This window comes from Drosophila ananassae, unplaced genomic scaffold, assembly GCF_017639315.1.
Source record: "Drosophila ananassae strain 14024-0371.13 unplaced genomic scaffold, ASM1763931v2 tig00000015, whole genome shotgun sequence".
Taxonomy (NCBI): Eukaryota; Metazoa; Arthropoda; class Insecta; order Diptera; family Drosophilidae; genus Drosophila; species Drosophila ananassae.
Genome location: NW_025319112.1, coordinates 281369 through 294934, shown reverse-complemented (window position 1 = coordinate 294934; position 13566 = coordinate 281369). Strand labels below are relative to the sequence as shown.

General features: G+C 41.3%; 1 protein-coding gene across 1 annotated transcript; it reads left to right on the top strand.

The window, feature by feature from the left end:
- The first annotated feature begins 567 nt into the window (after positions 1 to 567).
- Positions 568 to 13301, top strand: LOC116655403. The gene is made up of 7 exons (XM_044718152.1): positions 568 to 575; positions 946 to 1099; positions 1180 to 1255; positions 1326 to 1510; positions 10178 to 10513; positions 10596 to 11395; positions 11486 to 13301. The coding sequence occupies exons 1-7, from the start codon at positions 568 to 570 to the stop codon at positions 13299 to 13301; spliced, it is 3375 nt and encodes a 1124-aa protein (XP_044574087.1).
- Positions 13302 to 13566: the final 265 nt, after the last annotated feature.

Below are 13566 nucleotides of genomic sequence, written 5' to 3'. Positions count from 1 at the left end.
ATTAAACGTTTAAAATTTTTGTATTATTTAATAAAAATATAAAGTAAACATTATTTTTTTTTAACATTCGGCATTGGAGTGGGCAATGCTATAGCCAACAATTGCCTTTTCGATTTTAATTTTCTTAAATAGGATATAATTAGTACAGTAATGATTATTATTACCAAAATTTGTATTTATTTATCGGAAAGGTTTAGCTTTCCTTTCCTAAATTTCTCTATATTTTTCTCTAGGTAATCCTCAAGGTGCTTTATAGCCTCCTAAAGTAAATCTCATCACGCCCAATACTTTTTTTAATTTTGTCCTTGGTGGACTTAAATTTTGATAGTACACTATTCGTGTACTATTCATTTCGTTTGAGGTCGCAAATTAAGAGAGGAACACAGGCGGCTTGCACTCATACAATGTCAATTCATTTCCATTATTCCACTCACTCCATTCGATTCGAATGTACTCATTATACAAGTCTAGACGGAAGTCTTAATTTTCTCTTCATTTTTTAATATTTTTTTATTTGATTATTTAATTTGGAATTTTTATTTTTTTTATTTAACTGATTTTTATTGAATGTGCTTGTGAGTCGAACCCGGGCCGTTCCGAGCCTATTAGGGCGACGTTTTAACCATTCAGCTATTGTCCAAATCATAATCTCACTTCGAAAATTACCCCTGGTGTTTTGTAAATACCTTGCGATTTTGGAAAAAAAATATATAAAAACAAGAATTTATAAGTAAATAAACAAACAGAAACAGTTTAATTCTCTAGCTCATCTCGAACCCGGGACCCTTCACACATCAGCCGAGAACTCTACCTTTGGGCTATCCCTGACAAGATTTCCCGCCAAAAATTTCTATACTTCAGTTAAGGATTTGGTTTTGTCAAATATAAGAGCAAACAGAAGCTTTCAGTAGAATAAATAAATCAAATCTTATTTTCTATTTTTAGGCAAAAAGAATACGTTCAAAAGTTCGGCGTTTCAGATGTTCGGAAGTTAGCAAAAAGAGCTGCCTCTAATTCTGATGGGCCTAACGAATTTGATTATGGTCACATAACAGGTTATGCCTATGAGGGTATTCATTCCTTGGGCCATAGTAAAATTGTAAGTATAAATATGTATATTCTAAACCATATTTTTGTGCTCCTAATTTTTTTATTATTTATTATCCTTTTTTAAATTAGATCGATCCACAAACAGAAGTCTTTACCGAACTTTCAACAAAAAACATTGTTGTATCGGAACTCAAGAATAAAAACAGTAAGTTAAAATCAATTAAAATCATATATGAAGCTTTTCTTTCTAACGTTTATAAATTATTTTATTTAAGGTTTTGAAAATTCAAAAAAGGATTATACAATATCTCATCAACCTTTCGCACCACTTTTTCCAACAGATTCATCATTACAAAAAAAATTAATTAGTTTCGAGGATATTACCGATATAACTCTAACTACTTTAGCCTTTTTATCTTTTGGAATGTTCACCTTGCAAGTTCTTATGTGCATTGTTATGGTAAATTTTATATCTTCAACATTTAATTTATTTATTTCCAAATGTTATTGCACTTATTTAATCATAAAATTAAACACGAAAGGAAAGCTGACTTCGGGGGGAACCGAAGTTGACATACCCTTGAAGTTAAGGTCGTGCCATTTCCGATCGTTCCGAGTTGTATGGCAGCAATAGATAAAGTCGGCCGCCCTTATGACATTTGGCAGAACAGATTAGCCCATATACCGGATTCCGTAGAAAGTCCTATCATTCTAGTTTATAAGACACCAAATTTATGCCAATTTCGATCGTTCAGTTACATAGCAGCTACAGGATATAGTCGGCCGATTCTTATGAATTTCGACTTCTACACATGTTGTTTATTGCCATAATATCTAATATGCGAAATTTCATAAGGATCGGTCAACTATATCCTATAGCTGTCATAGAACGATCGGAATTGGCATGACTTTGGTGTTTTGGTGTAAAGTTAGAAAGATGGGATCTTGGTACATATTCTATTTTGGGCTATCTTGGCTATATATTTAAAGATGCTTGGGGCTGTTTTTAACATTTTTATTAGAAAAATAATTGGATGGTGATTGTTTGGTCATTGAGCCTTTTCAATGATTTTTTACCTTTTTTTCCAAAATAACAAAAAAGGGAATTATTTGTTTCACAACGTTATAAAATGTTTATTTATTTGCATATGAAATGGAGTGCCATAAAGCTCCGATTTAGAATGCATATGCACTGAGATAGAGAGTACAAGTGGGCCCGCCTTTAGCATAGGACGGGCGAAAGCTCGTTAACTTAATGACATCAATAAAATAAAGACGAGCGGCCGAGAAGAGTCGGCTTGCGACTAACAACAGCGATGATTATATGCTAAACTATAATTATTACATTTATATATATATATGTTACATTTATATTGATTCAATTTATGCCGTGGCTGCTGCCTGACCCGACATACTCCCCCCAGTTTAGGCCTGTCCTTCAACTTCATCCTTAAGGGGCAATAGGCAAAGCTTGGTCACTGCGCGCTTGGTAGTTCCAGAAGCGGTTCTAATCACCGCCACTCGAGGCACTCCATCCCGACCGGGGACTAGATCCAGAATTCTAGCCAATGGCCACTTCATGGGGGGTAGGTTCTCGTCCTTGACAAGCACCACATCGTTAATCGCCAAGGCAGGGCCGGACGCACACCATTTGGAGCGCTGCTGAAGAAGGCTTAAATACTCCTCCTTCCATCGGGACCAGAAAGACTGCTGCAGGAAAGACACACGCTGCCAGCTGTCCATACGGTTGAAATTCAGGCTCGATAAAACTGACTGACGGGCCACCAGTTAAAAAATGGGATGGCGTTAGAACATCAAGGTCTGCAGGATCCTCTGAAAGAGACAATAAAGGCAGAGTTCGCAGCTCGTCAAATCCAAGAACTGAGGATCCAACAGCCCGGTAAAAATGATGCTTTGCGTTTTTGACAGCCGCTTCCCAGAGTCCACCAAAATGTGAGATCGAGGAGGAATAAAATGCCACTCGATGGACTCAATCGCGCAAAACTCCAGAAGCGCTCTTTGATGCTCATCGCTTATGAAGAGTTGGAGCAGATCCTTTAGCTCGTTTTTAGCTCCAACAAAATTGGTCGCATTGTCAGACCAAATATGCTGAGGCTTTCGGCGAGTGCATATAAACCGTTTTAAAGCATGTAAAAACGCAGATGTGGATAGATCCTTTACAAGCTCTAAGTGCACGGCTTTAGTAGCAAAGCAAATGAAAACACTCACGTAACATTTTACGGGAGGTTTATTGCGAACTTCTGGCTTATAGTAAAATGGGCCGCAAAAATCCACACCCGTCACTCCGAAAATCTGGCAACCGATGACTCATTGCTCCGGGAGATCAGCCATAATGTGCTCCAGCAACCGAGGCTTGGTGCGGAAGCATCGGATACACTTGTGCAATGCCTTCGTCACCATTTTCCTCCCCTCGATCGGCCAGTATTGGGATCGAATAATAGCCAGCAGAGCTCGAGACCCCGTGTGTAGATTACGCTCATGGAAATCAATAATTATAGCCCGAGTAACTGGATGGCTTCTGGGCAATATAATTGGATGACGACTATCAAAATCCAATGTAGAATTTCTTAAACGACCGTCCACACGCAACAGGCCAAACTTGTCTAAAAAAGGAGAGGATGTGGCAAGTATGCTGGCTGACGAAATTTCCTTTCCATTCTGAAGCGCCTTTATGTCATCCAAAAAATACACACGCTGCACCAGACGCAATAGTAAGTGGATTCCAGCCTTGATGTCGCTAGCAGTGACACCCTTGTGACGGTGTGAGAACTTGTGCACATAAGCGAACACACGCTGCAGTGCTGGAAAAGAGTTGGCGTACTTGGAACCAGCTGTCCCTGTTCAGCTGTTCAGATAGCACCGCTGTTGGCCACTGGTCTTGAAGTCCAAGAAGAAACGCAGGACCAATTTGATTTGGATTTGACCAACACACAGCAGATCATAGAATAGACTGGCTCCGATAAGTAAATCGATCCGCTGCGGTCGAAAGAACTGGGGATCAGCCAAAGTGAGGTTTGACGGAATATTCCAGCTGGAGACATCCAAGCTCAAAACTAGGCTGGAGGTCCGTGATGTTGGTGGCGATTACAGCGTTGACGAGGGCCGAATATTCAGAGCAATAGGATCGTAGGAGCCCATCAACAGAGAATCCGTCTGTCGCCAATGTCCGACACTGCCACGTACGATTTGCGTCTACAAAGCTGCAGTTGACTAGCCAGTAATCACGGAAGGGCATTTTGACCTTCCTCCCACTTGGCCTCAGTAGCTGGATCCAACCTTTGAAGAAGTACCTGGACAATAATGCAGCCGGCGATCTGAACTGTCGTCCCCAAATTTTTTAAGGCTCGCATATGGGCATTGAACTTATCGGACAGCCCTCGAAGCGCTGCCACTGAGTCACCTTCCAATAGATTAAGGCCCAGAATTTCGTTCACATGAGCCTGAAATATCAACCGACGGTTATTAAATCGATTCTCCAAAAGCTGCACTGCGACATCATAATTCTCCTCGAAGATTTCCAAGGAACGGAAATTTCTGAAACTTTTCCACCTTACTTATATAAGGATTGCAGCCTACGATCGTCGAAAAGATCGAATGAAACTCAGCCCACTCTGAATATCCTCCGCTGAAAGTAGGAAGAGGAAGAGGGGGCAAGGCTTGAAAACTCCGACTGAGTGCTGGTTCCACCTGGATACTGGAACCTCCGCTGGTAAGGGTGGAATGGGCAGCAATTCGAGCAGAGCGCAACGACGTCTAGTGCTCGATTTTGGCATGCATCGTAGCTACAAGCTCAGACACCGTCCATCGCAAGTCGTTGCTTATCTTATGTCTAACTCTTCAAGCTCCCCGTGGATGGCCTTAAAATCCTCGTACATGGCGACCAACTGGCCGTGACGCACATGGAGCATAGCATCCTTCACCTTTGACATTGGCTGCAGGGCGCCTTGGATCCTCTTCAAATCCTGGAGGATACCCTTTGCCTTGCATTTCAAAATCGCACTCCGAGATGGAGTGGGTTCTCCTGTGACGGCGCCGCTGGAGTTCATCGCCACTATAATTGAAATACGCTCAATTTAGGTAAAAACCCGCACAAATTAATTTTGGCGCCAAAATTATAGTTCTTTTTTATTTTATTAAATTTAATTATATTTGAGCGCAGCGAACACGATTTATCCCACTGTGCGCTCAGAACCGTACACTGAGTTGTGGAATGTATATATATATGAACGCTTGTGTGAGTCGAATGCTGCAAGTGCAGTGGAACGTATGTATGTATGTATGTTTGTTGGCGGACAGGATAAAAATTGTATGTATTGTATTTATTTATATTACACAGCTCCACAAAAAAAAAAAAAAAAAAAATTCAGAGATCAGACCATACTTCCTATATGGATTTGGGGTCGCTGAATCCGAATCCGTGGTCAGTTGGTCGCCATCACGTCAGGTTTTCGAGAAAATAACGGTTGAATAGTCGAAAAACGCCGTTTTTGGCCATTTTCGAAAAATCGTACCGCAAAATTCTGATGTGTTTCAAACCTAATTCAAAATGGAAATGAAAGGCTGATTTGTGATCTTTAAAACGAGCTCCATGCCAAATTTTTCGCATGCACCGTTAGGACAGGGGGTGCGTTTATATGTAGGCATCTTAGCAAAAAATGTATGCCGAACACAAAAATTTCAAAATTCAGCATATTCAAATAAAACATGGTACCCGGGGGTTTTTGGGGTCGCTGAATCCGAATCTGAGGTCAGTTTGACGCCATCACGTCAAGTTTCTTCATAACCTCAAAAAAAGTGAAAAGTGTGTTTTTTGAGGTTTTTGAGGGAAAACCTGACGTGATGGCGACCAACTGACCACGGATTCGGATTCAGCGACCCCAAATCCATATAAGAGGTATGGTCTGATCTCTGAATTTTTTTTTTTTTTTTTTTTCTGTAGAGCTGTGTTATTAAATGATGTATGTATAAATACAAAATAATTGTTTCACGGATGCACTGTATGCCGTTTGTATTCAAAAATGCACATATGTACATATGTTAATACACCGCGCAAAAACTGAATGTGTATGTTCACACTGTTTTATGCTTGTTAATTTTATTAATTGTTGTTGAATTATTGAATTGTTAATTTTATTAATTATATCACGTCGGGGTCACCAATGCTTGGTCATTGAGCCTTTTCAATGACTTTTTCCCTTTTTTCCCAAATAACAAAAAAGGGAATTATTTGTTTCACAACGTTATAAAATGTTTATTTATTTGCATATGAAATGGAGTGTCATAAAGCTCCGATTTAGAATGCGTATGCACTGTGTAACGGCGTCTGAAGCGACGTAGGCATAAAGAGAAAAAAAAAAAAGACAAAGAATAAAACTTGAATTTAACCCGCAAAAATATAAACAACAAAAAAAAATTTCCCATTATTCTTGCGAGGGTTACCACCTAGGCAAATCATCGGCCAGCTGATCCAAAAGTGGATCAAAACTGGTCAGTCTAAAGGGCCAGGAAATGGCGTGGAAGAAGGCAGACCGTCTTTCAAAATTCGTACCTACTGCAAGACGGACGTGCCTAGAAGAGCAAATTCGCGAACTCATTTTTTTTCGTTGGTTTCGCGCTGATTACAAGTGGCACGCGGTCGCACAAGTTCGGCTTCGCCCCCCGGAAGGAAAGAAACCGCGAGAACGCCACGAGTCGCGAGTGGAAAAAGGAAAAAGAACATTTTCAACGTACAGCCTGTGTCTGAAGCCAAAGTATTCCACATGGCACACGATCGGCAATGAAGGAAGGGCACAAGAAGGTTGGTGAGAAGAAGAACCCTACGAACGGGGCCCTCGTTTTTCCCGCAGCCCCGAAGAGAACCTCTCGGGGGAAAACTTTGGAAAAGCGGGCCCCATCTTTGGAAAGCCTCCCGGAGTCCCGCACTTATAGAGCGGGAGAGCGAAAGAGAAGCACAACGTGGGACCGCCGAGCCCAGGCATAGAAGAACGGAGGGAACAGAAGTTGAAAACACCGCTGGAAAGCCTCCCGGATTCCCGCACTTATAGAGCGGGAGAGCGAAAGAGAAGCAGCAACGTAGGACCGCCGAGCCCAGGCATAGAAGAACGGAGGGAACAGAAGTTGAAAACACCGCTGGAAAGCCTCCCGGATTCCCGCACTTATAGAGCGGGAGAGCGAAAGAGAAGCACAACGTGGGACCGCCGAGCCCAGGCATAGAAGAACGGAGGGAACAGAAGTTGAAAACACCGCTGGAAAGCCTGCCGGATTCCCGCACTTATAGAGCGGGAGAGCGAAAGCGAGAAGCAACAACGTGGGACCACCGAGCCCAGGCATAGAAGAACGGAGGGAGGATAATCTGGAAGCTCGAGCCAAGGAACGGAAGAGACCACGTGTTCGGGCAAAGAAGAAGTGGAAAGAATAAAGCAAATGGAGTTTTAGTGAAAAGAAAAGAAGAGACAGAAAACGAAGAAAAGAAACCACGTGTCGATGAGGCAGAAAAGATGAAATCGAAAAATTTGTGAAGAGAAACTGAAATTGGAAAGATTTATTTTTTTTATATTTTTGTTGAATTAAATGTGCAACTGAAGAGAAAAGAATGAAAGAATTTTGAATAAAGTTTAAGTTGACGCTAGGGATAAGTGAACCTTACTGAGAAAAATAAAATTTAAAAAAAGTTTAAAAATTTAAAAGTTTAAAGCAAAGAAGGAAAAATGTAGAAAAGGAAAGAAAGAAAAATCCAAAAAAAGTAGATAATAAAAATTAAGCCAGTAATATCAATAAGTGAAATTTATTATTTTCTATTTTTTTATTTTTTATTGTTAATTTTTGAACAGTTGCTATGAAGTGTTCCTAAGAAGAAGAGAAAGAGAAAAGAAAAAGTAAAGAAGTGCAGATATGATCAGAAGGAAGTGTGTGCCGGAGAAGAAGAGAGAAAAGAAGAGTGAAAGCAAAAAGTGAAGTTTGATTTGCAATTGATTGGAGTGGAAAAAAAAACAAAGAGAAGCACAGTGGTATTAGTCAGAGTTTTGAATTTAAAAAAAAAAAAAAAAAGGGAAATAAATGAAATATGATTAAATTTTAGTTTTTTTTTATTATTATCTTGATTGAAAGCGAAGAAGAAAGAAGTGAGAAAACTTAGACTGAAAAAAAAAAATGCTAATGGAAAATTTCTAAAGAAAAAAAGAATTTTACATAAACCCATCGTAAACCCTAGTCCACGCCAACAGCCACCAACGCCAAGGGGTCGACCTTTTCGCCGAGGATGTACGTAAGTCAGAGATTTTCCATTGTAAATTGAAAGAAGACGTCTAATTGAAAATTTAATAGCCATGCACAAACTTTGATTTAATATTTATACTATTAGTTTTTCTTTTGTTTTTCCCCACTGTACACACAACCTCAGACAAAACAATAAGGTGAAAGAAAATTTTTAATAAATTGAGTTGAATAAAAATTTTAATAAATTAATTAAACTATAAATACCCATGCAGAACAAAATTATTAGTAAAGTACGAATTATTAGTAAAGTAAAAACATATTAATAATCAAACAAAACAAACAATTAGGTTAGGGTTTTTATTAGGATTAATCATTTTCTAAACTACATTGTTAAGATTCTAGGATTAGATCAGCTATGTTAATTAAGAACTATCAATGAAAGATTATAAATAAAAATGTTACTGTAAAATCCACGAGAGTCTCACTCTTCTGCCTGTGGCCATGGTAGGGTTGGGGAATGTAAAAGGACACAACACCAGCAGTGATCCTTCGTAGTTTTCTCGAATCTAACTTCGATCCTGTCCTAATTTTTTTTCTATTTTTCTTTGAATTTGATGAACGTGAAAACCGCCTCAGATCTCTAGCGGAGATTTTAAATCTCTCTCTGTCGCAGCACGCAAAATTTCTTATCTCTAAATTATTATGATCCGGCGTTGCAACTGCTGAAGGACCTGTCCCAGCAAGACCACAACCCCCAAGCCGACGAGCTAGAGCCGGACCCTTTCAGCGTGCCCGCGAGCACAGGTCCTTCCACTGTCCCTACAAACGTTGCACGTTACAGTAATAATATTATATTATTAAATAATAATAATTTAGAAATTAAGTGGCGCCCAACGTGGGGCCTTCCTAAAGAAAAAAACAAGGATAACTCCCACAGAAACTCAACGGTCATTAAGTTCAAAAGCTGTATTACTTTTCTATTTTAATTTTCAACAAACTTTCTTTAGTTACAAATTAGCATCTCTTGATTTTGAATTGTTCGAGAAACTTATGTCAGAAGACTCTGGTGTTCTGAGAGTCCGAACTTCATTTCAGGAGCAAAGATTTGCCCGTCTGTAATCAGTGCAAGGATCACAGGGTACTACAAACTTCGGTTTTGTCTCTGACCTGTTGCTGAGGTGCCATCCTAATCAAAATTAGAATTTGCCTAGTGGATCACATTAATGGAAAATAGAGACGTTCTTACGGTGAGATGTCCTAACCACGTGTGACTACTGGAAAAGTCTAATTTTATTTCTTTTCTAAGAGGTTAAACTTTTTTTTTTCATGATGCATCAGGAAAACTACATATTCGATTCTACATCGTATTGGGTCCAATGCAACATGAATTTAAGAGTTACTACTCTCCCTAAACAGCTCAAACGCCTAGAAACCTTAAGTTTCAGTTTAGACCTATGTCTAAAAAAATCTTTTGAGAGATTCGATTAAATTTAATTCTCCCGACATCCGAGGATATCAAAAGCGAAGTTCAGTTAGTTTGTCTTATCATTTTGCAGTTTTTTCGTAGATTTAACAGAGGTTTAGGATAGATCAATAGGTAATAGGGAAGAAAATAACATTTTTCACAAATTACAAACATTTCTCAGTTATGATGGGCTTAGATCGATCGCCCGACCGTGGCTCTCAAGAGGCACAAAAACCAATTTGTCAACTTTGCAAAACAGAAATAAAATCCGCCGCCGAAATTTTTGAAACAACCTGTCTACACGAGTTCCACAAGAAATGCATCAATGTGCATTTTAAGAAAAGCGAAAACTGTCCTGTATGTAAGAGTATCTGTAGGCCAGCAGTTGAAGGTCTTCAAACGCGATCACAATCAAGAGTCCGTCAGACGGAGAGTAGCCAAGAAAGGACACCTTCAGACGACATCCCTAGCACTTCCCGGAACACCGAGGCAGCTAGCCTGAGGAGCAACGATCCGAACAGCATGGCAAGTGCCATAACACTTCTAGCCATGGAGAGGATGCTGCTCACCATATTGACGGAAAAGATGGCCGAACTGGTGCAAACGTCTGTGTTAGACAGTGTGGAAAGATTGATAGCAACGCCTGCCAACTCAGCCGTGAGCAGGGAAGTCAGATCAACCCCGAGGTTAGGTGATATGCAGCAACCGAACGGAAACAACGGCTCCCACCACAATACCGACGATGCCAGCGGGATGCGCAATGTCACCCCAACGAAGCACAATATCCGATCTAGGGATACGACCAGATAAAGTTGGACATATCCTAAATGGATGGAAACTCAAGTTCTCCGGAACCGGCGTACCGATAGACGACTTTATCTACCGTGTGGAGGCACTGACTCATAAGACGCTGGATGGGAATTTCGCGGTGTTGTGCCGCAACGTTAGTGTGTTATTTGAAGGTAAAGCCACGGAATTCTATTGGCGATACCACAAGTCCGTAGCTGAAGTCCGATGGGATCGGTTATGTTCAGCGCTCCGTTTGCAATTCCGTCAGAATCGGGACGACGTCGATGTAGAGGAGTTGATAAGGAATAGGAAGCAGAAGCCCAACGAATCTTTTGACGCATTCTACGACAGTGCAAACGTAATGATTGATCAATTACAAACGCCTTGGTCCACGCGCAAGTTAGTTCGTATTCTTAAGAATAATTTGCGACCAGAAATACGTCACGAAATCCTGAATGTCGAGGCGGTAACGGCGCAGGAGCTTAGAGAGATCTGTCGACGTCGAGAGGCTTTCCTGGAGGATGTCAAGCGATCACATGGTTATAGTAGAGTGACTCCATTCCGGCGCGAAGTCGCGGATTTAATCGACGAACCTGGTGCGGAAAGCAGCTCTGAAGTTGGAATTGAGGCAGATATCGAAGCACTCGCCCTGGTATGCTGGAATTGCCACCACGAAGGGCACCGGTATCAAGACTGTCTAGAAGAAAAACGAGTGTTTTGCTACGGCTGGGGAGCAGCCAACACCTACAAACCCAACTGCACGAGGTGCCCAAAAAACTCAAAACTCGGCAGTTCGAAGTCGGCGTACAGACCGAGGACGTCGAATGCCGCCCACAACCAGTCGACAATGACAGAGTAAATAGGAAAGAGCCAAGAGCCAACATATTGGAAGAACATCGAAAGGTGTAAGAGAGGATTGAGACACATATGCTCCGTTCCTTCTAGTACAAGAGATCTTCGTCCGTTTTTGCCAATTCATCTATTAGATCGCACCGTTTATGGACTTCTTGACTCAGGAGCTTCGATAAGCTGTATCGGGGATAAGCTAGCAGCGGAAGTGATGGAGATGAAGAACACGTACAAGTCAGTGAACGTCAATGCCGAAACCGCAGATGGAAGATCACAACGGATAACAGGCAAACTGTCAACTATCGTGGAATACAATAACATCCGCAAACCGATGGAGTTGTATATAGTCCCGTCGCTCAAGCAAGATCTATACCTAGGGATCGATTTTTGGAAGGCATACGATCTTTTGCCTAGGAGTTTGCAGGTAGGCGAGGTGGACACAAAGGAGTCTAGCAGCAGCGATAGTGCCAATCTGAAAAAGGATCACCATGACTTGACTGAAGACCAAAGTTTACAACTCAACATCGCCATTAACTGTTTCCCCTCATTTACACAAGAAGGCTTAGGAAAGACTCACCTGATAAAACACACAATCGATGTAGGGGATGCCAAGCCAATTAAGCAAAGGCACTTCCCTGTTTCTCCGGCCGTGGAGAAAAATATGTATGTAGAAATTGATCGCATGCTAGGAGTGATCGAAGAGTCTGAAAGCGCTTGGTCTTCACCAATAGTTATGGTTACCAAGCCAGGTAAAGTGAGACTTTGTTTAGACTGCCGTAAGGTCAACAGTCACACTATAAAGGATGCCTACCCACTTCCTCAAATCAGTGGGATATTAAGTAGACTGCCGAAAGCCGAATATATCACGAGTTTGGATTTGAAGGATGCTTATTGGCAGGTCCCGCTCGATGTTGAATCCCGTGACAAGACTGCTTTCACCGTCCCAGGACGACCATTATATCAGTTCACGGTTATGCCTTTCGGATTATGCAACGCAACAAGCACCATGTCCCGACTTATGGACAAGGTTGTCCCACCGCATCTGAAGGATAGAGTATTTATTTACTTGGATGATCTGTTAGTGGTCTCACCGAGTTTTGAGAGTCACTTAGAAGTATTAAAGGAGATAGCACATCATTTAAAACGAGCAGGACTGACCATCAACGTAGCTAAGAGTCATTTTTGTAAGAGAAGGGTCAAATACCTGGGGCACATCATTGGGGACGGGGGAATACGAACAGATCCCGAGAAAGTCAAAGCCATCACAGACTTTCCTATTCCCAAAACATTGCGCGCTTTGCGAAGTTTCATGGGCCTATGTGGCTGGTACAGGAAGTTTGTGTCAAACTTTGCAGCGCTGACTGCTCCCCTAACCGATTTAATGACAACGAAGCGAAGATTTAGCCTGACTCCGGAAGCACTAAAAGCTTTCGAAGTACTAAAACGACGACTTTGCGAGGCGCCTGTATTGTGCAACCCGGATTTCAACAAGCCGTTCGCCATTCATTGCGACGCTAGTAAAAGTGGCGTTGGAGCAGTGCTAGTCCAGGAGACGGACGAGGGGGATGAGAAACCAGTGGCATTCGTTTCGAAAAAGTTGAATAAAGCCCAACGAAACTACACAGTGACGGAGCAGGAGTGTCTGGCCGCTATCGTAGCTCTCAAACAGTACAGAGCCTATGTCGAGGGACACCCCTTCAAAATAGTCACCGACCACGCCTCCCTCAAATGGCTGATGTCGAATAGGGACTTAAGTTCACGGCTAGGGAGATGGGCTATAGCTTTACAACGGTTTCAGTTTAGCATCGAACACAGAAAAGGGTCGTTGCACATTGTTCCAGACTCTCTGTCACGCGTGAATGAGGATGAGGTCGCAGCAATAGACTTACAAGAAGGTTTGTTCAAGCATTGAACACGATAAAAACTCCAAACATAGAATGTAGGAGATCGGACCCATGTGAATAAGTGATTAACAGCATGGTTTGAAAGACGATCTCCTGCAGTCTAACCAAATATTTATGTGGTGCACTTGAAGCACTTAAGAAAGGGTCACATACCATGTCAGCGAGCAGTCTGTTGATAAGTAGTTTTAAATAGATTTAAGATTTTCATGTATGTTTCTTGTAAGAGAATTGTAAGAAATAAAAACAGTTTTAAAAAGGAACTCATTGGAGTAT